At 43.7% G+C, this 23485-nt stretch overlaps 1 protein-coding gene across 3 annotated transcripts in view; it reads left to right on the top strand.

Moving 5' to 3' along the window:
• LOC117351500 (gamma-aminobutyric acid receptor subunit alpha-1) overlaps positions 1–23485 on the top strand; it is a 180385-nt gene that overhangs the window by 88797 nt on the left and 68103 nt on the right. For all 3 annotated transcript variants that reach the window (XM_033926834.1, XM_033926836.1, XM_033926835.1), the window contains exon 5: positions 12676–12896. In XM_033926834.1, coding sequence (XP_033782725.1) covers positions 12676–12896 — 221 coding nt within the window. The remainder of the gene's footprint in view (positions 1–12675; positions 12897–23485) is intronic.

Here is a 23485-nt window from a genome sequence, read left to right as displayed (position 1 = left end):
TACCTAACATTTGGTTTGCTTTCCTGGAGGCTGTGGCGCATTGTGCCGACGCCTTCAATGTCGTGTCTACCATCACTCCCAAGTCTCTTTCCAGATTACTGACCCCTAGCATTGATCCCCCCATTTTGTAAGTGAACATCGGGTTCCTTCTCCCTATATGCATGACCTTGCATTTCCCTACATTGAAGCTCATTTGCCACTTTTTCGCCCATTCTTCCAATGTCGTAAGATCCCTTTGGAGATTTTCGCAGTCAACCGTGGTTTCAACCTTGCTGAATAGTTTGGTGTCATCTGCAAATTTGATGACCTCGCATTTTGTTCCCGCCTCCAGGTCGTCAATGAATATGTTAAACAGGAGCGGTCCCAGCACCGATCCTTGAGGAACCCCGCTCGTGACCCCTTGCCAGTCCGAGTAATGGCCCTTTACACCAACCCTCTGCTTCCTGTCTGCCAGCCAGTTTTTGATCCATCGGTGGACCTCCCCGTGTACCCCATGGTTCCATAGCTTCCTGAGCAACCGCTCATGTGGTACCTTATCGAAGGCTTTCTGGAAGTCTAGGTAAATTATGTCTATGGGTTCTCCTTTGTCCACCTGGTTGTTTACCCCCTCAAAGAAGTACAACAGGTTTGTGAGGCACGACCTACCCTTGCAGAACCCATGCTGGCTCGACCTTAGCTGTCCATTTTTTTCGATATGGTCACAGATGCTGTCCTTAATCAGTGCCTCCATCATCTTTCCCGGGACCGATGTGAGGCTTACCGGCCTATAGTTTCCCGGGTCGCCCCTCGAACCCTTCTTGAAGATGGGCGTGACATTAGCTATTTTCCAGTCCTCCGGGATCTCTCCAGTTTTTAGGGATAGGTTGCATATTTGCTGGAGTGTCTCTGCTATTTCATTCCTTAATTCCTTGAGCACCCTTGGGTGAATGCTATCCGGACCTGGCGACTTGTCGCTCTTTAGCTTGTCTATCTGCCTGAGGACATCCTCCTGGCTCACCTCTAATTTGACCAGCTTGTTATCTTGATCTCCATTTTCTATTTCCTCTGGTTCCGGAATGTTGGATGTGTCCTCCCTCGTGAAGACCGACGTAAAGAAGTCATTTAACTTGTCAGCTATTTCTTTTTCCTCCCTCACTACTCCCTTTCTATCCCCATCATCCAAGGGCCCCACTTCCTCCCTCGCTGGTTGCTTCCCCTTTACGTACCTGAAGAATGATTTGAAATTTTTTGCCTCTCCCGCTAGTCTCTCTTCATATTCCCTCTTTGCTCTCCTAACCACTCGGTGGCACTCCTTCTGGCTTTCCTTGTGTTCCTTTTGGTTGGCCTGCGTTTGATCCTGTTTCCATTTTTTGAACGATGCTTTCTTGTTACTGATCGCCTTTTTTACAGCTGCCGTTATCCATGCTGGGTTCTTTATTCGATTTTTCTTGCACTCTTTTCTGAACCTGGGGACGTACAGGTTCTGTGCTTCGTGCACCGTACGCTTGAGCAGGGTCCAGGCGCTTTCTACGGACTCTACCTTCCTTGTGCTGCCGTTGAGTTTCTTCCCCACCATTTTCCTCATTGCATCATAATTCCCTTTTCTGAAGTTGAGCGCTGTTGTTGTGGTTCTTTTCACCCTGGATGATCCCAGTTCTAGTCTGCACTGGATCATGTTGTGATCGCTGTTTCCCAGTGGGTCTAATACCGCTACTTCCTTTGCAGGTCCCTCCAGTCCACTGAAGATTAGATCAAGAGTAGCTTCTCCTCGTGTAGGTTCCATGACCAGCTGTTCCAGGAAGCAGTCCCTCGTGGCTTCCAGGAATTTGGTCTCTCTCTCGCAACTTGAGTGCCCGATACTCCAGTCTATCCCAGGGTAGTTGAAGTCTCCCATCACCACCACACTTCCATTCTTGCATACCTGCCGCAGTTCCGTCTCCAGGTCCCGGTCGATTTCTTCCGATTGGCCAGGCGGACGATAGTATAGACCCAATTTGATGTCTGCTCCAGATCCTCCTGGTAGCTTAACCCATATTGATTCCAAGCCTTCCGACCTTACTGCTGTTTCCATTTTGGTTGAGGGTATGGAGTCTTTTATGTATAGCGCTATTCCTCCACCCTTCTTGTGTGTCCTGTCTCTCCTGTAAAGTTTGTACCCTGGTATGACCACATCCCATTTATTATCATCAGCCCACCACGTTTCTGTGATTCCAATTATGTCCAGGGCTTTTTGACTGGCTATAATTTCCAGCTCTCCCATTTTGGCCCTGAGGCTCCTCGCATTTGTGTAGAGGCAATATAGGTCCTGATTTGTCGTCCGCCCTGCTGTTTTCTTTCCATGGCTCGGCGCTCCCACCTGGCTTGCCTTTACTCGGTCATCCACCTCCCGTGGCGTGTCCGTTTTGCCCCCATCCAGTATCTCCTTTTTTGGATGGTCCTCTTGCTCCCATTGTTCTCTTTCAACCATGCCTGTTAGGCTCGTTTGTGCACTGGGCCCCTGCATTGCATCTGTGGGCCTTTTTTCTGAAGATTTCCACTCAACCCTTTTGTTTAAAAGTTCCCTCCCAGTCCCTTTGTCCAAAAAGTCCCTCTCAGCCCCTTTGTCCAAGAGTTCCCACTCGGTCCCTTTGTCCAAAAGTGTCTCCTCAGTCCCTTTGTACAAAAAGTCCCTCTCAGCCCCTTTGTCCAAGAGTTCCCACTCGGTCCCTTTGCCCAAAAGTGTCCCCTCAGTCCCTTTATCCAAGAAGCCTCTCATAGTCCCTTTGCCCAAGAATTTTCTCTCAGTCCCTTTGTCCAAAAGATCCCACTCGGTCCCAAGCTCTCTTTTGCAATGTCCTTGTTCGGTATCATTTTTTGATACCAATGTCCGGTGTGTCGAGGCCAGATCGACTTCCGGCTTTCCCCTTCTCTTCAGTTTAAAGCTAGGTCTATGGCGTTTTGGATGTTTCTTGCCAGCTGCCTCGTCCCAGCTGTGCTCAGGTGCAGTCCATCTCTCCTGTAGAGCTTGTTCTTCCCCAAGAAGGTCGTCCAGTTTCGAACAAAGTGGAATCCCTCCTCCTCGCACCATCTCCTCAGCCATCCGTTCATTACTTGTAGTTCGCTCTGTCTTCTTGCGTCTGCTCTCGGTACTGGTAGGATCTCCGAGAAGGCTATCCTATTTGATCTCAGCTTCAGTTTCCGCCCCAGGATCCTGAACTGCTCAGTCAGTGTAGTCCGGTTGAAATTTTTCCTGCTGACGTCGTTGGTTCCAATGTGGATTACAACTGCCGTCTCCTCTGTCTCGGCTCCCTCCAGGATTCTATCAATTCTGCTGATGACGTCCGTTGTTCTTGCCCCCGGGAGACATGTCACTAGTCGGTCCTCCCTTCCTCCGGCAATGTGACTGTCCACTTCTCGCAGGATTGAGTCTCCTACTACAACAGCAGATTTCCCCTTCCTCAGATGTCTCTCTGGTCTCAGGTCCGTGTCCTCCGGGCTCTGCTGGATCTCCGCTGGTCCTTCCGCCAGGTCCTGTTGGGTACCATCATCTGCATTTTCAGACCCTACGCTAGGTCCCACTCCCATGGTGTTTGTTGGTTCCTGACCTCCAGCTGCCGGTTCCCGTCTGATACGCTGGTGGTCCTGTGCCTCTGCCATCTGCCAGGCCTCCTCTATGTACTTCTCGAGCTCTCTGACTTGTTCTGAGATGTGGCTCTCTCTGGTAGTCTCCTCCGTTTCCCCACACTGTTCCTCTATTGAGCAGAGTCCCTCCAGCTCCTGGACTCTAACCTGCAGCCTTCCGACCTCCCTCCTCAGGCTATCCAGTTCCTGGCATCGATTGCATATGTATGCCCGCCTCCCAAAGGGGAGGTAGTCATACATATGACATTCGATGCAGTATACTGGGTAGCCCTGCTGGATTCCTGCAGCCTCCATTTCTCTGTTTTCTTTCCTGTGTTCTGTAAGAGAAGAGAGAGAAAGAGAATGAGAATGAATCGCGAATAAATTAGAGAAAATGTACCTCAGGAATTTCTCTACTGGGCTGCCTGTGCTCCTGGCTCCTTCTTAAGGCTCCTCCGCAAAGGCGCTCCCGCTAAGGCGAGCGCCTTTGCCGCTCGCCTTCGCCGCGCGCCGAACGGCTGCACGCCGTTGGCTCCCTGCCTTTTAAGGGGGAGCCCGGCTGAAGTCGCTGAAGTCGCTGACGCGATGTGAGTGGGCGGAGCTAGCTCTCGCCCGCCTCTGGCTCACCGCGCCCCCTCGCCTTTCTCCTCTCCTGCTCGCTGCCGCTGGAATCGGCAGCGAGCCCTGTAGCTTCTGCCCTCGCCTGCCTGCCTCCTCTCCTGGCCGCGGCTCCCTGCCTTTTAAGGGGGAGCCCGGCTGAAGTCGCTGACGCGATGTGAGTGGGCGGAGCTAGCTCTCGCCCGCCTCTGGCTCACCGCGCCCCCTCGCCTTTCTCCTCTCCTGCTCGCTGCCGCTGGAATCGGCAGCGAGCCCTGTAGCTTCTGCCCTCGCCTGCCTGCCTCCTCTCCTGGCCGCGGCTCCCTGCCTTTTAAGGGGGAGCCCGGCTGAAGTCGCTGGGAGCCCGGCTGAAGGTTTTTATGTTCCCACACATATGCTACATTTGGCCCAACAGAAGCAGTTGGCGATTCATTTCCCTCACCAAGTCCCATTCACAATCTTTTGGAATTCCATGTTTCACTCGGTAGGGCCTAAGCTATAGGAATCAGCTTCTGACGGCCCTTCTTTTGAAAAAATGTTGAAGACATTTTTTTTATACTATTAATGAATCACAGCTCTGATTGAACAATAAATGTTACTTAATTAATATCCTTATTTAAATGTGAAGTGCTCAGACCTTATAACCAATGTTATCCTTTTTAAAGATGCTTTTAACTAAAGTTTTATCATTCTTTTTTTTTTTTTTTTTTTAAGCTGATTTTAACTAAAGTTATTTTAGTCTTCCTCTTTTCTATTAATTCCTGCCCTTTTGTGCTTACCCTTAATGTTTCTCTTATTTACTATAGCTATTGTATTTCTTCCCTTTTTCCTTCATGTGTCTTTTGTTCGTTCGTCCTTAATTAACCTAGTATGTGTAGTAGTTCGTCTTAAAGTTTTTTGTTTTTTTTTTCGAAAGTATGTTATATTGTAATTTATGTTTGTTGAAATGTTATTTTATTTAATGCTTTGTACAACGCTTTGCAGAATCGATAAAGCGTTTAATCAAAAAACTAATTAAACAATAAACAATGTCACCAAAACGAGGTTAACAAGGGGACCATCATCGCCTTCAACGTCCCCTAACCACCTTTAGTATATCAAGAAGACACTGAATGTGAATTGCTATTATATATAATATACTTATCTTCGCCAGGTGGTTGTTGGTAATGTTGAATCTCGTTGATAAAGTGTAAGAACTATGTTGTGTGGGCTTTGTGTGGGGGGACAGGGACCATAAGTAGAGATAAACACAGAGTGGACATGTTTTAAAGCCCACACAACATAGTTCTTACACTTGTTAACCTCGTTTTGGTGACATCACTAAAAACATTGGTTATAAGGTCTGAACACTTCACATTTAAATAAGGATATTAATTAAGTAACATTTATTGTTCAATCAGAGCTGTGATTCATTAATAGTATTTAAGATTTTCATCACAGAATATAGCTATCTATTCCTCCATAGATTGTTAGTTGAAGACATTTTTTTTCCATCTAGCATTTGAAGCAGATGATGAACCTGTGTTATCTTACATGGTGTTTTGCTTTTGTTTGTTTTTTTCCCTTTGTGAGTGACATGGGGTGGGGGGGGGGGGGCGTGCACAATGTATTTGGTCCATAAGATGCACCCTCTTTTCCACCCCCTTTTTGGGGGTGGAAAAAGTGTGTCTTATAGTCCAAAAAAATACGGTATTTATTGATTGAAGATTTTATTAATCTTTTATTTATTTATTCATTTTTCCCTATGCTCTGATTCTCCTTCTGCTCTTATTCTCTTCTCTTTCCTTTAATTTGAACTCAATATTTTATGCTCTTTTTTTTTTCTTTTTTGTACAAAGTTCTCATCATTACTTCCAGGCACCTTAGCACAGATTGTGATCCTTATCTGGGACAGATAGGGAGATTTTGTGTGCGGTACTTCCTTATGGTTTAACCAGTTTTAATATTAATCATTTTTCCTTGTTTATTCTTTTGTACACCGCCATGAACCGAAAGGCATATGTGCGGTATATAAATAAAGAATTATGTTATGCGACAGCTTAGTGGAGATTATACGCTGGAGCCTGGAGATGTAATATCTCTGCAATGATTCTCCCTTTACTTCCTACCTGCTTTTATTATTGAAGTTTCATTTGGAAAGTGGTGTCCTGCATTTTCTTGGACTATTTTATTGTACTCTGCTTTGATGATTTTCTCTTAAATGCTGTGGAGTGACGATGTTCCTAAATGGACTTTATTTGAAAGTGCAAAGTTCTAAAGGTACACTGAAATCATCCACATAAAAATAAATTCTTCCACATAAAAATAAGTTATCCACATAAAAGCCTTAAAGGACCTAGTCCTCTAGGGATACAGGATTCAACACGGTCCGCGTTTCGACAAATAGTCTTCTTCAGGGGTCCCTGGGGGTCCTATAAAGGTGAATACGTGGGAAACAATTGTGTGGTGAGCCGGAAGTGAGACACTGCTTGCATTTGTTTCCCACGTTGTATTGATTAGTTTCCCAGGTATTCACCTTTATAGGACCCCCAGGGACCCCTGAAGAAGACTTTTGGTCAAAACACGGACCGTGTTGGGTCCTGTATCCCTAGTGGACTAGGTCCTTTAAGGCTCTTATGTGGATGGAATTATTTTATGTGGATGATTTTAGTGTACCTTTGGAACTTTGACACTTTCAAATAAAGTCCATTTAGGAACATCGTCACTCCACAGAGTTTTTTTTTTGGTTTTCTCTGGATTTTCTTCTCTGTGGATATTTTAGGGTCAATTCCTTTTGGGGTTTTTTTTTCTCTGAAATGCAACAAACCTGAATAGTTATTGAGCCGTACAACGAGACAGATATGAAAGATACCTTCTACAGTATATAACCGAGGAACCCACATTTATGTGCACATTCTGGGAGTAATTATATAAGTGAGGGCCTCTTTTAAGACACTCCAAAGCCATGCAGTGAGTTATTACAGCATCTATCATAGAATACTAATACAACCCGGTATCATTATGCTTTACATATAGGGCACCTTTTACGAAGCCACGTTAGCGGCTTTATCGCACACAACTTTTTAGTGCGTGCTAATCCCCGCGCTAGCTGAAAAACTACCGCCTGCTCAAGAGGAGGCGGTAGCGGCTAGCCGTGGCCGGCAAATTAGCGCGCGCTATTACACACGTTAAACCACTTCGTAAAAGGAGCCCTTAGTGGTCCATGGTGGGTGTCTTCATTGACCCCCCTCCCTAACCCTTTCAATCTCAGGTATCTACTGTGGTAAAATGCTCTTTAAATTATGCATGAATTGCTCCATCCAAAAACTACTATTAATATTCTTATTAGAGAATGACACAGTGACAAAATTCATCACCGTTCCCGTCCCCGTGGATAACCGCGGGAAATAATCCCCGGTCATTTTCTAGTGTCCATTTCAACTTCAGTCCTTCTTCAAAGCAAAGCTTGTGGGTCAGTGGTTGTGGCCATTCATACTCTGATTCTTATGTGAGCCAAGGATAATGAAGCCATTGTGACATCACTGATGTGATTGGCTCTTAGGCACTGGTGGAATGAGGCATTATGACATCACAATATCTGCTCTGGATACCAGAGACTGTCATTCTGTAGTGTCTGTTTCAACCTCAGTCCTTCTACACCAGCATTCTTCAAAGCAAAGCTTGAGGGTCAGTGGTTGTGGCCATTCATACTCTGATTCTTCCCTCTCTCTTTAAAGAATGACATGAAGATGGTTTCCCGCGGTTATCCACGGGGACGGGAACGGTGATGAATTTTGTCACCGTGTCATTCTCTAATTCTTATCCATTCCTTAGTCATCGACCAACTGGATTATTGTAAAGTTAAAAAAAAACCTCTGCTGCTTATAAATCATAGTTTATTTATTTAAAAAAATTATAAACCGTTTAAGATCTAGATGGTGAACAAAAGGAACATGCATAATATTTTAACCAAACAACAGTTCACAAAACAAACACCAACTAAACCTAAAAGTATTATAACCACATACTCCTCTAGACATCTTCAGCATCTCACGACCCTAGAAAACATCCCAGAACATCATAAAAACAATTGCAGCCTTATAAACATCATATAAAGGCATCTACAAATAATTGTGTCTTTAGCTGTTGGTGTCAGGTCAAAAGCGCGCCGGGACAAAGGCGCGAGCAGACAAATGAGCGTAGCGCGGAGGCGCGCGCCGAAGAAAAAGACTGTTTTTAGGGGCTACGACGGGGGGTGTGGGGGGGAACCCCTCAATTTATTTATACAGATCGCGCCACGTTGTGGGGGGTTTGGGGGGTTGTAACCCCCCACATTTTACTGAAAACTTAACTTTTTCCCTGTTTTTAGGGAAAAAGTTACGTGTTCACTAAAATGTGGGGGGTTACAACCCCCCAAACCCCGCACAACGCCGCCGCAATCTGTATTAAATAAAGTGGGGGGGGGCTCCCCAACAAACCCCCAGTTGCAGCCCCTAAAAACAGTCTTTTTCTTCGGCGCGCGCCTCCATCTTGCGCTCAGTTGTCGGCGCGCGCCTTTGTCTTCCACGTTACTGTCTATGAACCTAGCTGTTTCTTAAACCACATATGATTTTCACACAATCTCAGAGCCCTGGGAAGGGAATTCCAATGTTTTACTCCTACAATAGAAAATATGGAATTCTTTGTTTTCATATAATGAATTATGTCTTCCTTGACATTAATCAGCCGCATCCCTCCCTCAGATCTCAGTTTACAGGGTGGTTGGTAAATATCCCAAAGATTTAGGAAACATAATGGAGTAGATGAGTATAACACTTGATGAACAGTGGAAAGCACTTTGTATAATATTTTCTGTTGGACTGGGTGATCAGATTAATATGATCTGTTTCTGAGATACCCGTTATTAATCTTGCTGCAGAATTCGTGACTAGCTGCAAGGATTTAATCTTCGTCTTAGTCAAACCAATATACAACATATTATAGTAATCCAAATGGGACAAGACCAAAGCCTGAACCACAGATTGAAAATCATGTGGTGACAACATCGATTTCAAGCCTATACAACATTTGTAAGTGAGCATAACCGCTCTGGATCACCTTAAGAATCTGCTTCCCCATTGAAAGGGCCGAGTCCAAGCTAACACCATCAATTGAGTTCCCTTGACCCAAAATATTCATGCTGTTTTTTTATATTTTCAGCTTTGTCATTGTATTGTGAACCTTGTCTGGACCCCCATGCAGTATATCAAATGACTTAAATAAATTATTACCTGCTCTATATCTCTTAACCTCCTCTGCTCATCAAGCATCACTTCTGCCTACCTTAACCCCTCTGTGTTATGAGCAAATAATTGACATTTTAACAATTGCACTGGACGCTGCAACTCTCTTTTTGTATATATAAAATCTCCCTTCAGCTTGACTGATAGACTTCTGGAGATTAGACATCATCTTCTCTGCTCTTACCTTCTAGTGTTGTTGCTGGACTTGCATCTCTTGGGATCATCAACAGCCTTCTCCATATGCTTCTACCACCATTTACAAGCCTACCCCTTTCAAGCATAGGGTTCAGTTAGGCTGCTAGATTGTAACTGTTGAGCAAGAGCTGTTTTCTTTTATATGTATCTGTAAGTGTTGCATATGTCTGCTGGTGCTTTAGAAATCATAAGCAGTTCTATATGACAGGCAGAAGCATCTCCTAACACTGCTTGCCCTGAGATATTCCCCTATGGGTATCTGAGATATTCCCCTACGGCAGGGGTGTCCAATGTCGGTCCTCGAGGGCCGCAATCCAGTCGGGTTTTCAGGATTTCCCCAATGAATATGCATGAGATCTATTAGCATACAATGAAAGCAGTGCATGCAAATAGATCTCATGAATATTCATTGGGGAAATCTTGAAAACCCGACTGGACAGCGGCCCTCGAGGACCGACATTGGACACCCCTGCCCTATGGGTATCTGAAATATTCCCCTACGGGTATCTGAGATATTCCCCTACGGGTATCTGAGATATTCCCCTTTGGGTATCGGAGATATTCCCCTACGGGTATCGGAGATATTCCCCTTTGGGTATCGGAGATATTCCCCTTTGGGTATCTGAGATATTCCCCTTTGGGTATCTGAGATATTCCCCTACGGGTATCTGAGATATTCCCCTTTGGGTATCTGAGATATTCCCCTTTGGGTATCTGAGATATTCCCCTATGGGTATTTGAGATATTCCCCTACGGGTATCGGAGATATTCCCCTACGGGTATCGGAGATATTCCCCTTTAGGTATCGGAGATATTCCCCTTTCGGTATCGGAGATATTTCCCTTTTGGTATCTGAGATATTCCCCTATGGGTATCTGAGATATTCCCCTATGGGTATCTGAGATATTCCCCTATGGGTATCTGAGATATTCCCCTATGGGTATCTGAGATATTCCCCTATGGGTATCTGAGATATTCCCCTACGGGTATCTGAGATATTCCCCTTTGGGTATCTGAGATATTCCCCTTTGGGTATCTGAGATATTCCCCTATGGGTATCTGAGATAGTCCCCTACGGGTATCGGAGATAGTCCCCTACGGGTATCGGAGATAGTCCCCTACGGGTATCGGAGATAGTCCCCTATGGGTATCGGAGATAGTCCCCTACGGGTATCGGAGATAGTCCCCTACGGGTATCGGAGATATTCCCCTATGGGTATCGGAGATATTCCCCTACGGGTATCGGAGATATTCCCCTACGGGTATCGGAGATATTTCCCTTTTGGTATCTGAGATATTCCCCTATGGGTATCTGAGATATTCCCCTATGGGTATCTGAGATATTCCCCTAAGGGTATCTGAGATATTCCCCTTTGGGTATCTGAGATATTCCCCTACGGGTATCTGAGATATTCCCCTAAGGGTATCTGAGATATTCCCCTTTGGGTATCTGAGATATTCCCCTACGGGTATCTGAGATAGTCCCCTAAGGGTATCTGAGATAGTCCCCTAAGGGTATCTGAGATAGTCCCCTACGGGTATCGGAGATAGTCCCCTACGGGTATCGGAGATAGTCCCCTACGGGTATCGGAGATAGTCCCCTACGGGTATCGGAGATATTCCCCTACGGGTATCGGAGATATTCCCCTTTGGGTATCTGAGATATTCCCCTACGGGTATCGGAGATATTCCCCTACGGATATCGGAGATATTCCCCTATGAGTATCGGAGATATTCCCCTACGGGTATCGGAGATATTCCCCTTTGGGTATCTGAGATATTCCCCTACGGGTATCGGAGATATTCCCCTACGGATATCGGAGATATTCCCCTATGAGTATCGGAGATATTCCCCTACGGGTATCGGAGATATTCCCCTTTGGGTTTTTGCATTTGTGTGCCCTGTATTGGTAGCATGGAATATTGCTACACCTTGGGTTTTGGCCAGGTATTAGTGAGCTGGATTGATCACCCTGAGAACGGGCTCCTGGGCTTGATGGACCATTGGTCTGACCCAGTAAAGGCTATTTTTATGTTTGTAACTATTGGAGCCATTTTTTAAAAATTAAGTTTCTTAGATTATTACAATATAATATACGTAGTGGGTTCCTATAACCGTTTCCAAAAGTTACTAATTATCCAAAATTCTGTAGTGCGTCTGATAATTAGGGCTCCTTTTACGAAGATGCGCTAGTGTTTTTAGCGCACGCACCAGATTAGCGCACGCTATAGCACATGCTAGCTGAAAAACTACCACCTGCTCAAGAAGAGGCGGTAGCGGCTAGCACGCGCACATTTTAGCGTGCACTATTCTGCACGTTAAGGCCCTAGCGCGCCTTCGTAAAAGGAGCCCTTAATCTGAAGAAATATGATCATCTTTCCGTTATCTACCAGAAATTACATTGGAACCCAATACAGGCCAGGGTATTATTCAAATTGAGTTGTGCTTGTTATAAAATCATGTTTGGTTTAGTTCCTTCTTACAATCTTTGTGAAATATTACTTATTTCATTTTTCCATCAGTAAAGTAATGCAAATATAAAAGATGTGTAACCAATCTACTTTCTTACCAAGTAAACATATGGAAGTCTATTTTAGAGAATGACTCGGGGACAAATTTGTCCCTGTCCCTGCAGAAACTCAATTTTCCCGTCCCGTCCACAAGAGTTTTGTCGCTGTCCTTGTCCCTGCCCCATTCCTGTAAACCCTGCCTTAACTGCACAAGCCTCAAACACATATGATTTTAAAATGAGGACATAGTTTTTTCAGGAACGGTGCAGGAGCAGGAAAAGAACTTGCCGGGATGGGGAAAAATTTGTCATTTCTAGTCTTATTTCACAATCATTCTCTTACATGCATTTTAGAAGTAAATTTGGAAAATGATTATTGTATGGTTTTAATCGATTATAAATTCAACAGTTGATGTGTTGGTTTTATCTTTTGTAAATCACGTAGAACCGCGAGGTATCTGCAATTCATAAAGTTTTATGTTATGTTTTAATATAAACAAATCTTGGAAGTATGCTCTGTTTTTGTTTTCCAGGAATACACAATAGATGTATTTTTCCGTCAGAGTTGGAGAGATGAGAGGTTAAAATTCAAAGGTCCCATGACTGTTCTCCGACTTAATAATCTAATGGCAAGCAAAATTTGGACACCAGATACCTTTTTCCATAATGGAAAGAAATCTGTAGCTCACAACATGACTATGCCTAACAAATTGCTACGGATCACTGAGGACGGAACACTATTGTACACAATGAGGTAAGGAAACCATTGTGTATTTCCAAATGCTCACTGTGGACTGCCTCACACATACCTGCCCGTAAATATGATTTCCCTCCTTGAACGATCTTTGCTTATATATACAGTGGTACCTTGGATTATGAGCATAATCCGTTCCAGGAGTATGCTCGTAATCCAAAATGCTCATTTATCAAAGCGAGTTTCCCCATAGGAAATAATGGAAACTCGTTTTGATAGGTTCCCCCCCCCCACGAGGCCAGCAGCGCTGCTCCCCCCCCTAGAGAATCGGCATTGCTCCCCCCGAAGGCCCCACCCACGAACTGGCACCCTCCCTCCCCCCGCGATCCGGCACCCCCCCCGCCGCCATCGGGCACCCCCCCCCCCCGCCGCGACCTGAGGTCCCCCCAACCCACCCGAACCCTCTTCTTACTTTGATGTAGCCTCCGCACCTGCACCAGCATGTCCTGTCCTGTGCTGTGCTGTGCCGGTGCCCGAAAATCTGCCTCCGGTGCTGGGCCTTGAGCATGTGCGCATGCTCAAGGCCTGAGAGTTCACGTTGGACGTGAGAGTTCACATTGGACATGAGAGTTCACGTTGGACGTGAACTCTCAGGCCTTGAGCATGCGCACATGCTCAAGGCCCAGCACCGGAGGCAGATTTTCGGGCACCGGCACAGCACAGCACAGGACAGGACATGCTGGTGCAGGTGCGGAGGCTACATCAAAGTAAGAAGAGGGTTCGGGTGGGTTGGGGGGACCTCAGGTCGCGGCGGGGGGGGTGCCCGATGGCGGCGGGGGGGGGGTGCCGGATTGCGGGGGGGAAGGTGCCAGTTCGCAGGGGGGGCGCTCGCAAATCGAGGCGCGCTCGGTTTATGAGGCACCAAGTTTGCAAATGTTTTGCTCGTCTTGCAAAACACTCACAATCCGGTGCACTCGTAAACCGAGGTAACCACTGTATTTGTCTTTTTAATAAATCTGCATTTATATGTCAAAGTCAGATTTAAGAATAAGGCAAAAGTCATGTAATGGTATTTATTAAAAGAGAACCCTATATTCAAAACAATTTAAGCAGGCTGGAGATGTTGATGCCTGGTTAAATGGCGCTCAGGGCCCTGGTCACCAATATGCAGCAGCACATGAGGATAGAAGAGTTGCCATCTGGACTGGTTTTAGACATGTTGGGGCCCAAGGCAAAAATTAAGGAGGGGCCCCTGATCCCCTCTCTTTCCTGCCCCTCTCCCAATCTTGCCAATGCCATTACTACCACACATAAAACAACTTTTAATAACTTCTCCACACAAACCCCCCCCCTCCCCACAGACCTTTACCAAATACAGAACAAGGGATCACAAATAGAAATAGAAACTGAACTGAGAACCCCCAGAAATTAAATTCAATAAGTACTTAAACACTGGAGAAATAAAAACAGATATGCACTTCTTTTTTTTTAAAGATTCCGGCCAAAGTTCCCCCCCCCAAAAAAAAAAAAAAAAATTAGCCACCTCCTTTGCTATAGCTGGTACTCATACAGGGCTATCCTTAGGGAACAGTATGACAATCTGTGGCTCCGCTCACTGTAGCCATGTACTTCTGTTACCAGCAGAAGAGCATATAAAAGGCCTTTTGGTCACACATGCTGAACAGACATAGCCTCTTTTCAAATACAGGCAAAAATTAACCTGAAATCCCAAGAAGCCAAATTGCATGCGGCACAAATACCAGGAAAACAGAATGAAACAGGTTTCCTCCTGTACAGTGCAAAATAAAGACAGCAGATGTAAATTCTGAAATTGAACATATTCAAAATACTAAAATAAAAATAAAATGATTTTGTATCTATCTTTGTAGTCTGGTGACTGTTTTCTAATCATGTTGGTCCTAGTCTCTGATCCGGACTCCTGTCCATTTGTCGGGTTTTTTTTTAACTCTTTTCCTTTCTTCTTAATTTCTTGCCCTTGATCTTTCAGATTCAGCTTTCTTCCATGCTTCTGTCCCTTTATTAATTCTAGTTTTCCATCTGTTCCCTTCACCCAATCCATGTGTTTGCTCCCTCTCTCTTCTTTCCCTCTCATCCATGTGTGGTGTATCCTCTCTTTCTTTCCATTTCCCTATATCAGTACTAGTTAAAGCCAGATTCTCTGGATCACCTCTATACCTTCTACAATGGGGGTCTGTGAAGGATAAATCTTTTACAGTACTTATGTGCTACCTTGGATCCTCTGCTGTCTTGGATATGGATGGAACTCCAACTTAACCCATGATCCTGTGGCTGCCATGGATTCTCTGCTGCCTTGGTCTGTTCCAGATCCAGTGGCTGCTTCTCTACTCTGATCTGCTCTGCTCTGGAAGCACTTGCCAGGAGCTTCAGGATTGTTTTTTCTCAGATTAAAGTTGGATCCATGGGTCTTCTATGGATCTGAGTTTTCAGCAATAAAGTTGGATACATAGATTCCCAGATTCAACTTTAATATTTTAAAAGAATCATAAAGATGGCTAGGACAGACACAGGATTTGGGACAGTTTGAAGCAGCTGGGGTCTGGGTAAAGCAGGGCAAATAGGAGCTCCATATCAGAGACAGCAGAGGATCCAGAAGCGTCAATCAGAATTGCATACAGTATTTGAGTGAAGCAATACCTTTGTATTATAATACAAGGGACGTTCAATAATTTATCTAACTAAGTAAGACAGAAAGTATCAAGTGTGTTGAAACAAGGCTGTACATGTCTCAAGTTTACTCATTCACAGTTGCGGCTCAGTGTGAGTCTAACATTCCAAGAGACAGGATGTCGGGAGAGTAAGAGTAATCAAGTAAGAGACTGCTAGATTTGGAGCATTCCTCGTACGAATCAAGAGACTGCTAGATTTGGAGCACCGTTCAGTGATAAAATTTCTCACAAAAGAAGGTAAAAAAATCAAAGGAGATCCGTGAACATGAACGCATGCCTGCAGTTTATACTGAGTCTGCCCCATCATCCTACAAAGTAAAATTTTGGAGCAAGCAGTTAAAGTAGTGTAGAGAGTCTATTGAATATGTCCCTCACTCTGGATGGCCTGTGGAAGCAATTTCTACCAGAAATGTGCAAGAAAGTAAAGGATTTAATTTTGTCAGACAGATGAATTAAGGTTTCCTAAATAGAAGAAGAAATGAGCATCTTGGCAGGTACAGTTTTAAAAATAATTCATGGAAATTTGGGCATGTCCAAGTTTAGAGCAAGATGGGTTCCAAGAATGCTGACGTCATGCCAAAAGGCCACGAGACTCCAATGCTGTCAGGAGAATTTGTAGGTGCTCCATGAAGACCAAGTGATTTTTTTTTTTATCATTTGGCAACTGGAGATAAGCCTTGGGTCTATCACAGAGTCCAAAATGGAGTCAATACCGTGGCAGCACAAGTCATACCCCATCCCGAAAAAGTTCAAGACAGAAAAATCTGCAAGCAAAGTCATGGCAACTGTCTTGTGGGATGATGAAGGACTTTTGCTTCTGGAATTTGTCATACAAGACAACCATAACCAGGGAGAGTTATGCCAATACAGTGATCACTTTGTGGCCGTCAATCAAGGCGAAAAGACAAGGAAAACTCATAGTAGATGTGCTGCTTCTTCACAACAGTGCGCCAATGCACATGTCTTAACAATCACAGGCTGCCTTCAGAGAATGTGGGTTTCATCAGCTGAATCCATCCTACAGACCTGTCCTGGCTCCCTTGGATTATTTCCTGTTCTGAGTTTTTGAAGAAACCTCTTCGTTGACAGCGATTTTCAAGTGATGATGACGCCAAGGAAGCTGTGATGTCCTGGTTTGAAGGTCAAACAGAAGAATTTATCAAAGCACATAAGCACATAAGCACATAAGCAATGCCTCTGCCGGGTCAGACCTGAGGTCCATCGTGCCCAGCAGTCCGCTCACGCGGCGGCCCAACAGGTCCAGAACCTGCATAATAATCCTCTATCTATATCCCTCTATCCCCTTTTCCAACAGGAAATTGTCCAATCCTTTCTTAAACCCCAGTACCGTACTCTGCCCTATTATATCCTCTGGAAGCGCATTCCAGGTGTCCACCACCCGCTGAGTAAAGAAAAACTTCCTAGCATTTGTTTTGAATCTATCCCCTTCCAATTTTTCCGAGTGCCCTCTTGTTCTTTTATGTTTTGAAAGTTTGAAGAATCTGTCTCTCTCCACTTTCTCTATGCCCTTCATGATCTTGTAGGTCTCTATCATGTCTCCTCTGAGTCTCCGCTTTTCCAGGGAGAAGAGCTCCAGCTTCTCCAATCTTTCAGTGTATGAAAGGTTTTCCATGCCCTTAATCATTCGTGTCGCTCTCCTCTGGACCCTCTCAAGTATTGCCATATCCTTCTTAAGGTGCGGTGACCAATACTGAACACAGTACTCCAGGTGCGGGCGCACCATTGCCCGATACAACGGCAGGATGACTTCTTTTGTTCTGGTCGTAATACCATTTTTAATAATACCCAACATTCTGTTCGCTTTCTTCGCGGCTGCTGCGCATTGCGTCGTTGACTTCATTGTTGTATCCACCAGTACACCCAGATCTCTTTCAAGGTTACTTCCCTCTAATACTAGTCCCCCCATTTGGTAGCTGAACATCGGGTTCTTTCTCCCTAGATGCATGACCTTGCATTTCCCTACATTGAATTTCATCTGCCATTTATTCGCCCACTCCTCCAGTTTGTTTAGGTCCCTTTGTAGGTCCTCACACTCTTCCGTAGTTCTAACCCTTCTACAGAGTTTAGTGTCGTCCGCAAATTTTATAACTTCACAATTCGTCCCCGTTTCCAGGTCATTTATAAATATATTGAACAGCAGCGGTCCAAGTACAGACCCCTGCGGAACTCCGCTCGTGACTTTCCTCCAGCCCGAGTAGTGACCCTTCACTCCAACCCTCTGTCTCCTGCCTGCCAACCAGTGTTTGATCCATCTGTGTACGTCCCCTTCCACCCCGTGGTTCCACAGCTTCCTAAGTAACCGCTCATGGGGTACCTTGTCAAAGGCCTTTTGGAAGTCAAGGTAGATGATGTCTACAGGTTCCCCTTTGTCCAACTGGCTGTTTACCCCCTCGAAGAAGTGCAGTAAGTTTGTTTGGCACGATCTTCCCTTGCAGAAGCCATGTTGGCTCGCTTTCATCAGCCCATTTTTTTCGATGTGCTCACAGATGCTGTCCTTTATCAGTGCTTCCACCATCTTGCCCGGAACCGATGTCAAACTTACCGGCCTATAGTTTCCCGGGTCATTGCAGGAAAAGTGGATGAAGTGTATGGAGCTTTCAGGAAAATATTGAAAAATAAGACAGTTTTTTTTTAACTCTCTTTTCTTTCCTACTGAGGTAGCTAAATTATTGAACACCACTGGAATTCTCATGTTTTCCATTCTTTTACTGATAATTCCTAACACTCTTATTTGCTTTCTTAGCAGCCGCCACACATTGCGCTGAGGGTTTCAATGTATCTTCAACAATGACACCTAGATCCTTCTCCTAGGTAGTGACTCTACTTTGGGTTCCTCTTTCCCACATGCTCACATTAAACATCTGCCATTTTGATGCCCAGTCTCCCTTTTTCACAATCCTCTTGCGATTTAACAACTTTGGACTAGAGAATGACATGGGGACAAAGTTTGTCCTCGCCCCAAGGCCGCCGTCCCTATAGACTCTGTCCTCATTTGCACAAGCCTCAAACACTTATGATTTTGTATGTAAATCTTTTTTTTTTTTTTTTTTTTAAATTAAAGTATAAAAAGGGACAATATTCTGTACAACTGTTTATAAATCACAAATAGAGCTTTCCATTTCAATCTGGTTTTGGTGCAACTTTCCCAAAATTCAGTTGCCTATGTTTTTACATCATCTGGGAAAGCAATTGGATTGTCTTTCAGACATGGGTGTAGAAGACAACCGAAGCTATGTAGTGGATGAACAGGAAAATAAGTATCTATTAAATGCTAGAAATGTTTCTTGATGTCACTAATAATGGATGAATCTATTGAAGTAATAGTAAGGTGCTTGAGCAGCTGGGCACGTAATGGAAGGATGTTGCAGATGGTCAGCAGACATGACTCTTGTTGCTACATCAAAGGCAGATAAGACACAAATTGTCATTCAACAGCAGTTCATTTAAATCCAAAAGCAGCTTCTTCAGGTTTTCAATCACTGAATTCAGTTGCTAGTTGCCTACGATGTGTTAAGTTTTTACATATTGATTCTAGTCTCAAGATTTAGAGAATGAAATGGGGACAAAATTTGTCCCTGTCCCTGTGGGCTCTGTCCCTCTGTTCCTGCACCATGGGCTTTGTCTCTGTCCTCACCCCTTGGTTAACTGTGGGTACTCATCCCCATGTCATTCTCTACTTTGAGCTACTTTGTGACATCAGCAAATTTAATTAGCTCACTAGCTATTCCCATCTCTAGATAATTGATAAATATGTTAAAAAGCAGCGGTCCCAGCACAGACCTCTGGGGAACCCCACAATTTATTTTTCTAAACTAATCTGCGAGTTTATATCTCCCCTAATAGATAATGTAAGACAACAGACAGGCCTCTGAATTATGAAAGTTCAATCACGCATAAATCCATGGTTTTGGACATTAAATCCAAAACAAGTATAAATATATTTAAGCCAAAATTAGGTACTGAGAGAAAAATATATTTTTAACTGCTCTCCTGAAGCTCAAATAAGAGGAGATAGCTCGAATATCCTGAGGCAAGCTATTCCACATTGCTGAGCCACAGACTCTAATCGTTGATTTCCTATATACACTTATTGCGGGAACGTGCAATCTAATCAAAACCCTACTTTTCAAAAAATTTATCCAAATATTTTAACCCAACCCTTCCCCCTCCTCCTAGATAAATTCTCCCCCCAAACCTCCACTTAAATAATCTCTTCCTCCCCAAAACACCAACCAAGTATTCAGATCCCTGAAATGTAACGTAATCTTATTTGTACTCTAACTGTAATCTATTTGTTATATCACACAGTAACGTACAGTCAATTTAATATCCAATTTGCAAGTTCTTCCGGAATTAATCCAGGTACCTCTCCTCCCTTGTAACCAAAAAAACCCCCCAAACTGAAACATAGAAACATAGAAATAGACGGCAGATAAGGGCCCATGGCCCATCTAGTCTGCCCACCTTAATGTCCCTCCCCTACCTTTGCCCTGTGAATAGATCCCATGTGCCGATCCCATTTGGCCTTAAAATCAGGCACGCTGCTGGCCTCAATCACCTGTAGTGGAAGACTATTCCAGCGATCAACCACTCTTTCAGTGAAAAAGAATTTCCTGGTGTCACCTCGTAGTTCCCCGCCCCTGATTTTCAACGGATGTCCTCTTGTTGTCGTGGGACCCTTGAAAAAGAAGATATCTTCCTCCGCCTCGATGCGGCCCGTAAGATACTTGAACGTCTCGATCATGTCCCCCCTCTCTCTGCGCTCCTCGAGCGAGTATAGCTGTAATTTGTCAAGCCGTTTTTCGTATGGTAGATCCTTGAGTCCCGAGACCATCCGGGTGGCCATTCTTTGCACCGACTCCAGTCTCAGCACATCCTTGCGATAATGCGGCCTCCAGAATTGCACACAGTATTCCAGGTGGGGCCTCACCATGGATCTATACAATGGCATAAAACTTCACTGGAAATGTCCAGTTAGCTCTTTTGTAATCCGCCTTGAACTGCAAGGTATAGGCGGAATAGAAGTCCCTAATGTAATGTAATTTCCAAAAATGAACATAACTGTTTAGAGGGAGAGTACAATGACATAAAATTTGGGAAGCAGTATGGCGTTAAGCTGTGCATAACTTTAAAAATAAATATATCAAAAAAGAATTATCCATTAAGAATAGTGTCTATTTAACTATACTCTGTTACTCTGTTTTCTATCTTTTAACCAGTTCTTAATCCATAATAGGACATTACCTACTATCCCATGAATTTATTTTTTTATTTATAACTTTTCATTACATACCACGTAAACAAACACTTGTACAGAAAGTGAGTTAGTCTGAATACAACGTCATAAGGTGTAAATCATACCTCAATACAATTTACAAAGAAAAATTAAAAACTAAGAAAAAAATTGACTAAATCACTCAAGTCCTCAACCTAGGATTCCAAGATTACACATAGGCAAAAAAGAAAGGGGAAAATACAACAATATAACAAGATGAACTACAGATAGTGCTGAGGTAGGAGCAACTTCATTAACCACTGAACACTTGATTTTCCTTCATCTAGTCGGGACATTGCCAAAAAGGCACTTAGTTGTTGGGGTTCAAGGGAAACATATTTAACTGAACGGTGGCAAATAATACACTTGCAAGGATGTCTCAAATAGAATGTTGCCCCCAGTGAGGTGACCCTGCTCTCGGGAGAAGAAATTCTCTACGACGCTTTTGAGTTTCTCTTGAAAGATCAGGAAACATTTGAATTTTACATCCAAGAAACTCTTTCTGTTTGTTTTTTAAGAAAAGCCTCAATAACCACATTTTATCAATTGAAAGAGCTACTGTTAATATCATCATGGATGGTACAGCAATATCTCTGTCTGACGTTTCCAAAATTTCCAAAACATTTAATAAGGCTTGATCCGTCAACTTTGTTTGTAATTGGTTCCCTCCTTTGTTAGGCAAATAATACACTTGGGAAAAAGGTGGAAATATTTCCTCTGGAACTTGTAGGATTTCCACCAGGTATCTCCTAAGCATTTCCCTAGGAGTTACCATTGTTAATCTTGGAAAATTAATTAGTCTCAAATTATTATTCCGTGCATTGTTCTCAAGTGTTTCTAACTTCTTCCTAAGATTCACTTGATCCTTAACTATTGTACTTGTTTAATTGATGATAAGTCATGGTCAAGCTTTTGGACTGAGGATTTTGAAACTGTGAGATCCTCTTTTAAGGCCTTAAGCTCTTTAGTATGTTGAATCAATTTTGCTTCAACATATTGGAAATTGGGACTAATAGTCTTTGTAAAGTTTGTAATTAAATCCCATAATGGCTCCAGAGTCACTTGTGCTGGCTTATCGAAAATTAAAAGCCTTTGCTGAGTATAGAAATGCTCACCGTTTGAGGAAGCTGATCCTTGGCTTTGCTCCAACTGATTATCTTCACCTCCAGTAGCTGAATCTCCCCTGGTTTTTCCTACAGAGACACCCTGTACCAGGGGCTCTGTCTCCAAACTCTCCGATGATGAACTTCTTGCCTCAGGGGAAAGTTCCTCCTCCATCTCCGGGGTTTCCTCTTCCCCTGGAGAGCTGGTAACTCAGGGTTGTGGGGGTGGGGCTCTCACATCGGGGCTTAGCGTGGTGTCTGGCCCAGGCGAAGCGACTCTGGTCTCGCTGTATCCAGGCGTCCTCAGCGGGCTAGCTTCCGGCGTTACGACTGCAGCTCCCTGCATCCGCCGCAACAACTCTTCAATATTGACAAAGGTTGGCACATCGGGGTGCTGCGAGGCGCTAGCGGCACTCCTGCCTTTCCTCTTCAGCATCCATGAAGGTAGGCCATATGGGGGGTGAGACAAGGGGGACACGTGGAGGGTGGGACATGTGGGGATAAATATCTGGGCAACACCGGGTAATCTACTAGTCAAACAATTTAATCTACCCTATGTCCACTAAGTCTGTATGTTATGTATAAACAGTAAATGCTGTAATCTAAACCCCTCTGTCTATACTGTAAATGTTGTAAAGTCTGTATTTCTCAATAAAGTTTGTCCTACCCATACTATGAATGTACTCTTGTAACCCGTTCTGGGCTCCTTTTGGTAGGACGGGCTAAATAAATAAATAAAAATATAATAGTTCTTCAAGTATGCACTGAGAGACAGAATCCACTCATACAAATATATAATCATTAATGATAATAATTTTATTTAGAAGTCCTCAGTGTGAGTTGCATAAGTCAGATAAACGCAAAGCATTCAATGCTTATCTCATGCAAGAGCCCAAGTCTCAATTATTATCATTAATGATTATATAATTGCATGAGTGGATTCTGTATCTCACTTAGTGCATACTTGAAGAACTATTATATAGTTTCATTTTACCCCTTGGTCATCTAGCAGTCCAACTGATTCTTTTACTGGCTGCTTGCTTCTAATAGACCTAAAAAAAAGTTTTTACTATGTGTTTTTGCCTCCAGCACAATTTTCTTTTCAAGGTATCTCTTTGCTTTCCTTATCAGTGCCTTGCCATTCCTTACGATTCCTATTATTTTCAGTCAGATCCTTCTACTTTCTGAAGGGTTTCTGTCAAGTACATGTCAAGTCAAGTACATAGATTGAGCACTATGGAAACAGGATACTGGTCTCAATGGACCATTGGTCTGACCTAGTATGTCCTTATGAGGGTAGACCTGTGTAATCTATTAAATAAATATTTCTTCTGTTCAAGTAACACTAGGATGATGCTAAGCCATCATAATGCTGGCCTTGTGAATTATCAAGTTTTCCTTTATTTTCATCAGTTTTGTTGTCCTAATATTTTGCTGTACCTCTATGAAACAATTTTAAATTATTCCAAATTACTTGTACCAATAAATAAAAAAACATTATGAGTCTAAAGATATTTCTGCTATCTGAAGAACTGTCAAAGC

This window comes from Geotrypetes seraphini, chromosome 18, assembly GCF_902459505.1.
Source record: "Geotrypetes seraphini chromosome 18, aGeoSer1.1, whole genome shotgun sequence".
Lineage (NCBI taxonomy): Eukaryota > Metazoa > Chordata > Amphibia > Gymnophiona > Dermophiidae > Geotrypetes > Geotrypetes seraphini.
This window is presented reverse-complemented; position numbering and strand designations above follow the sequence as displayed.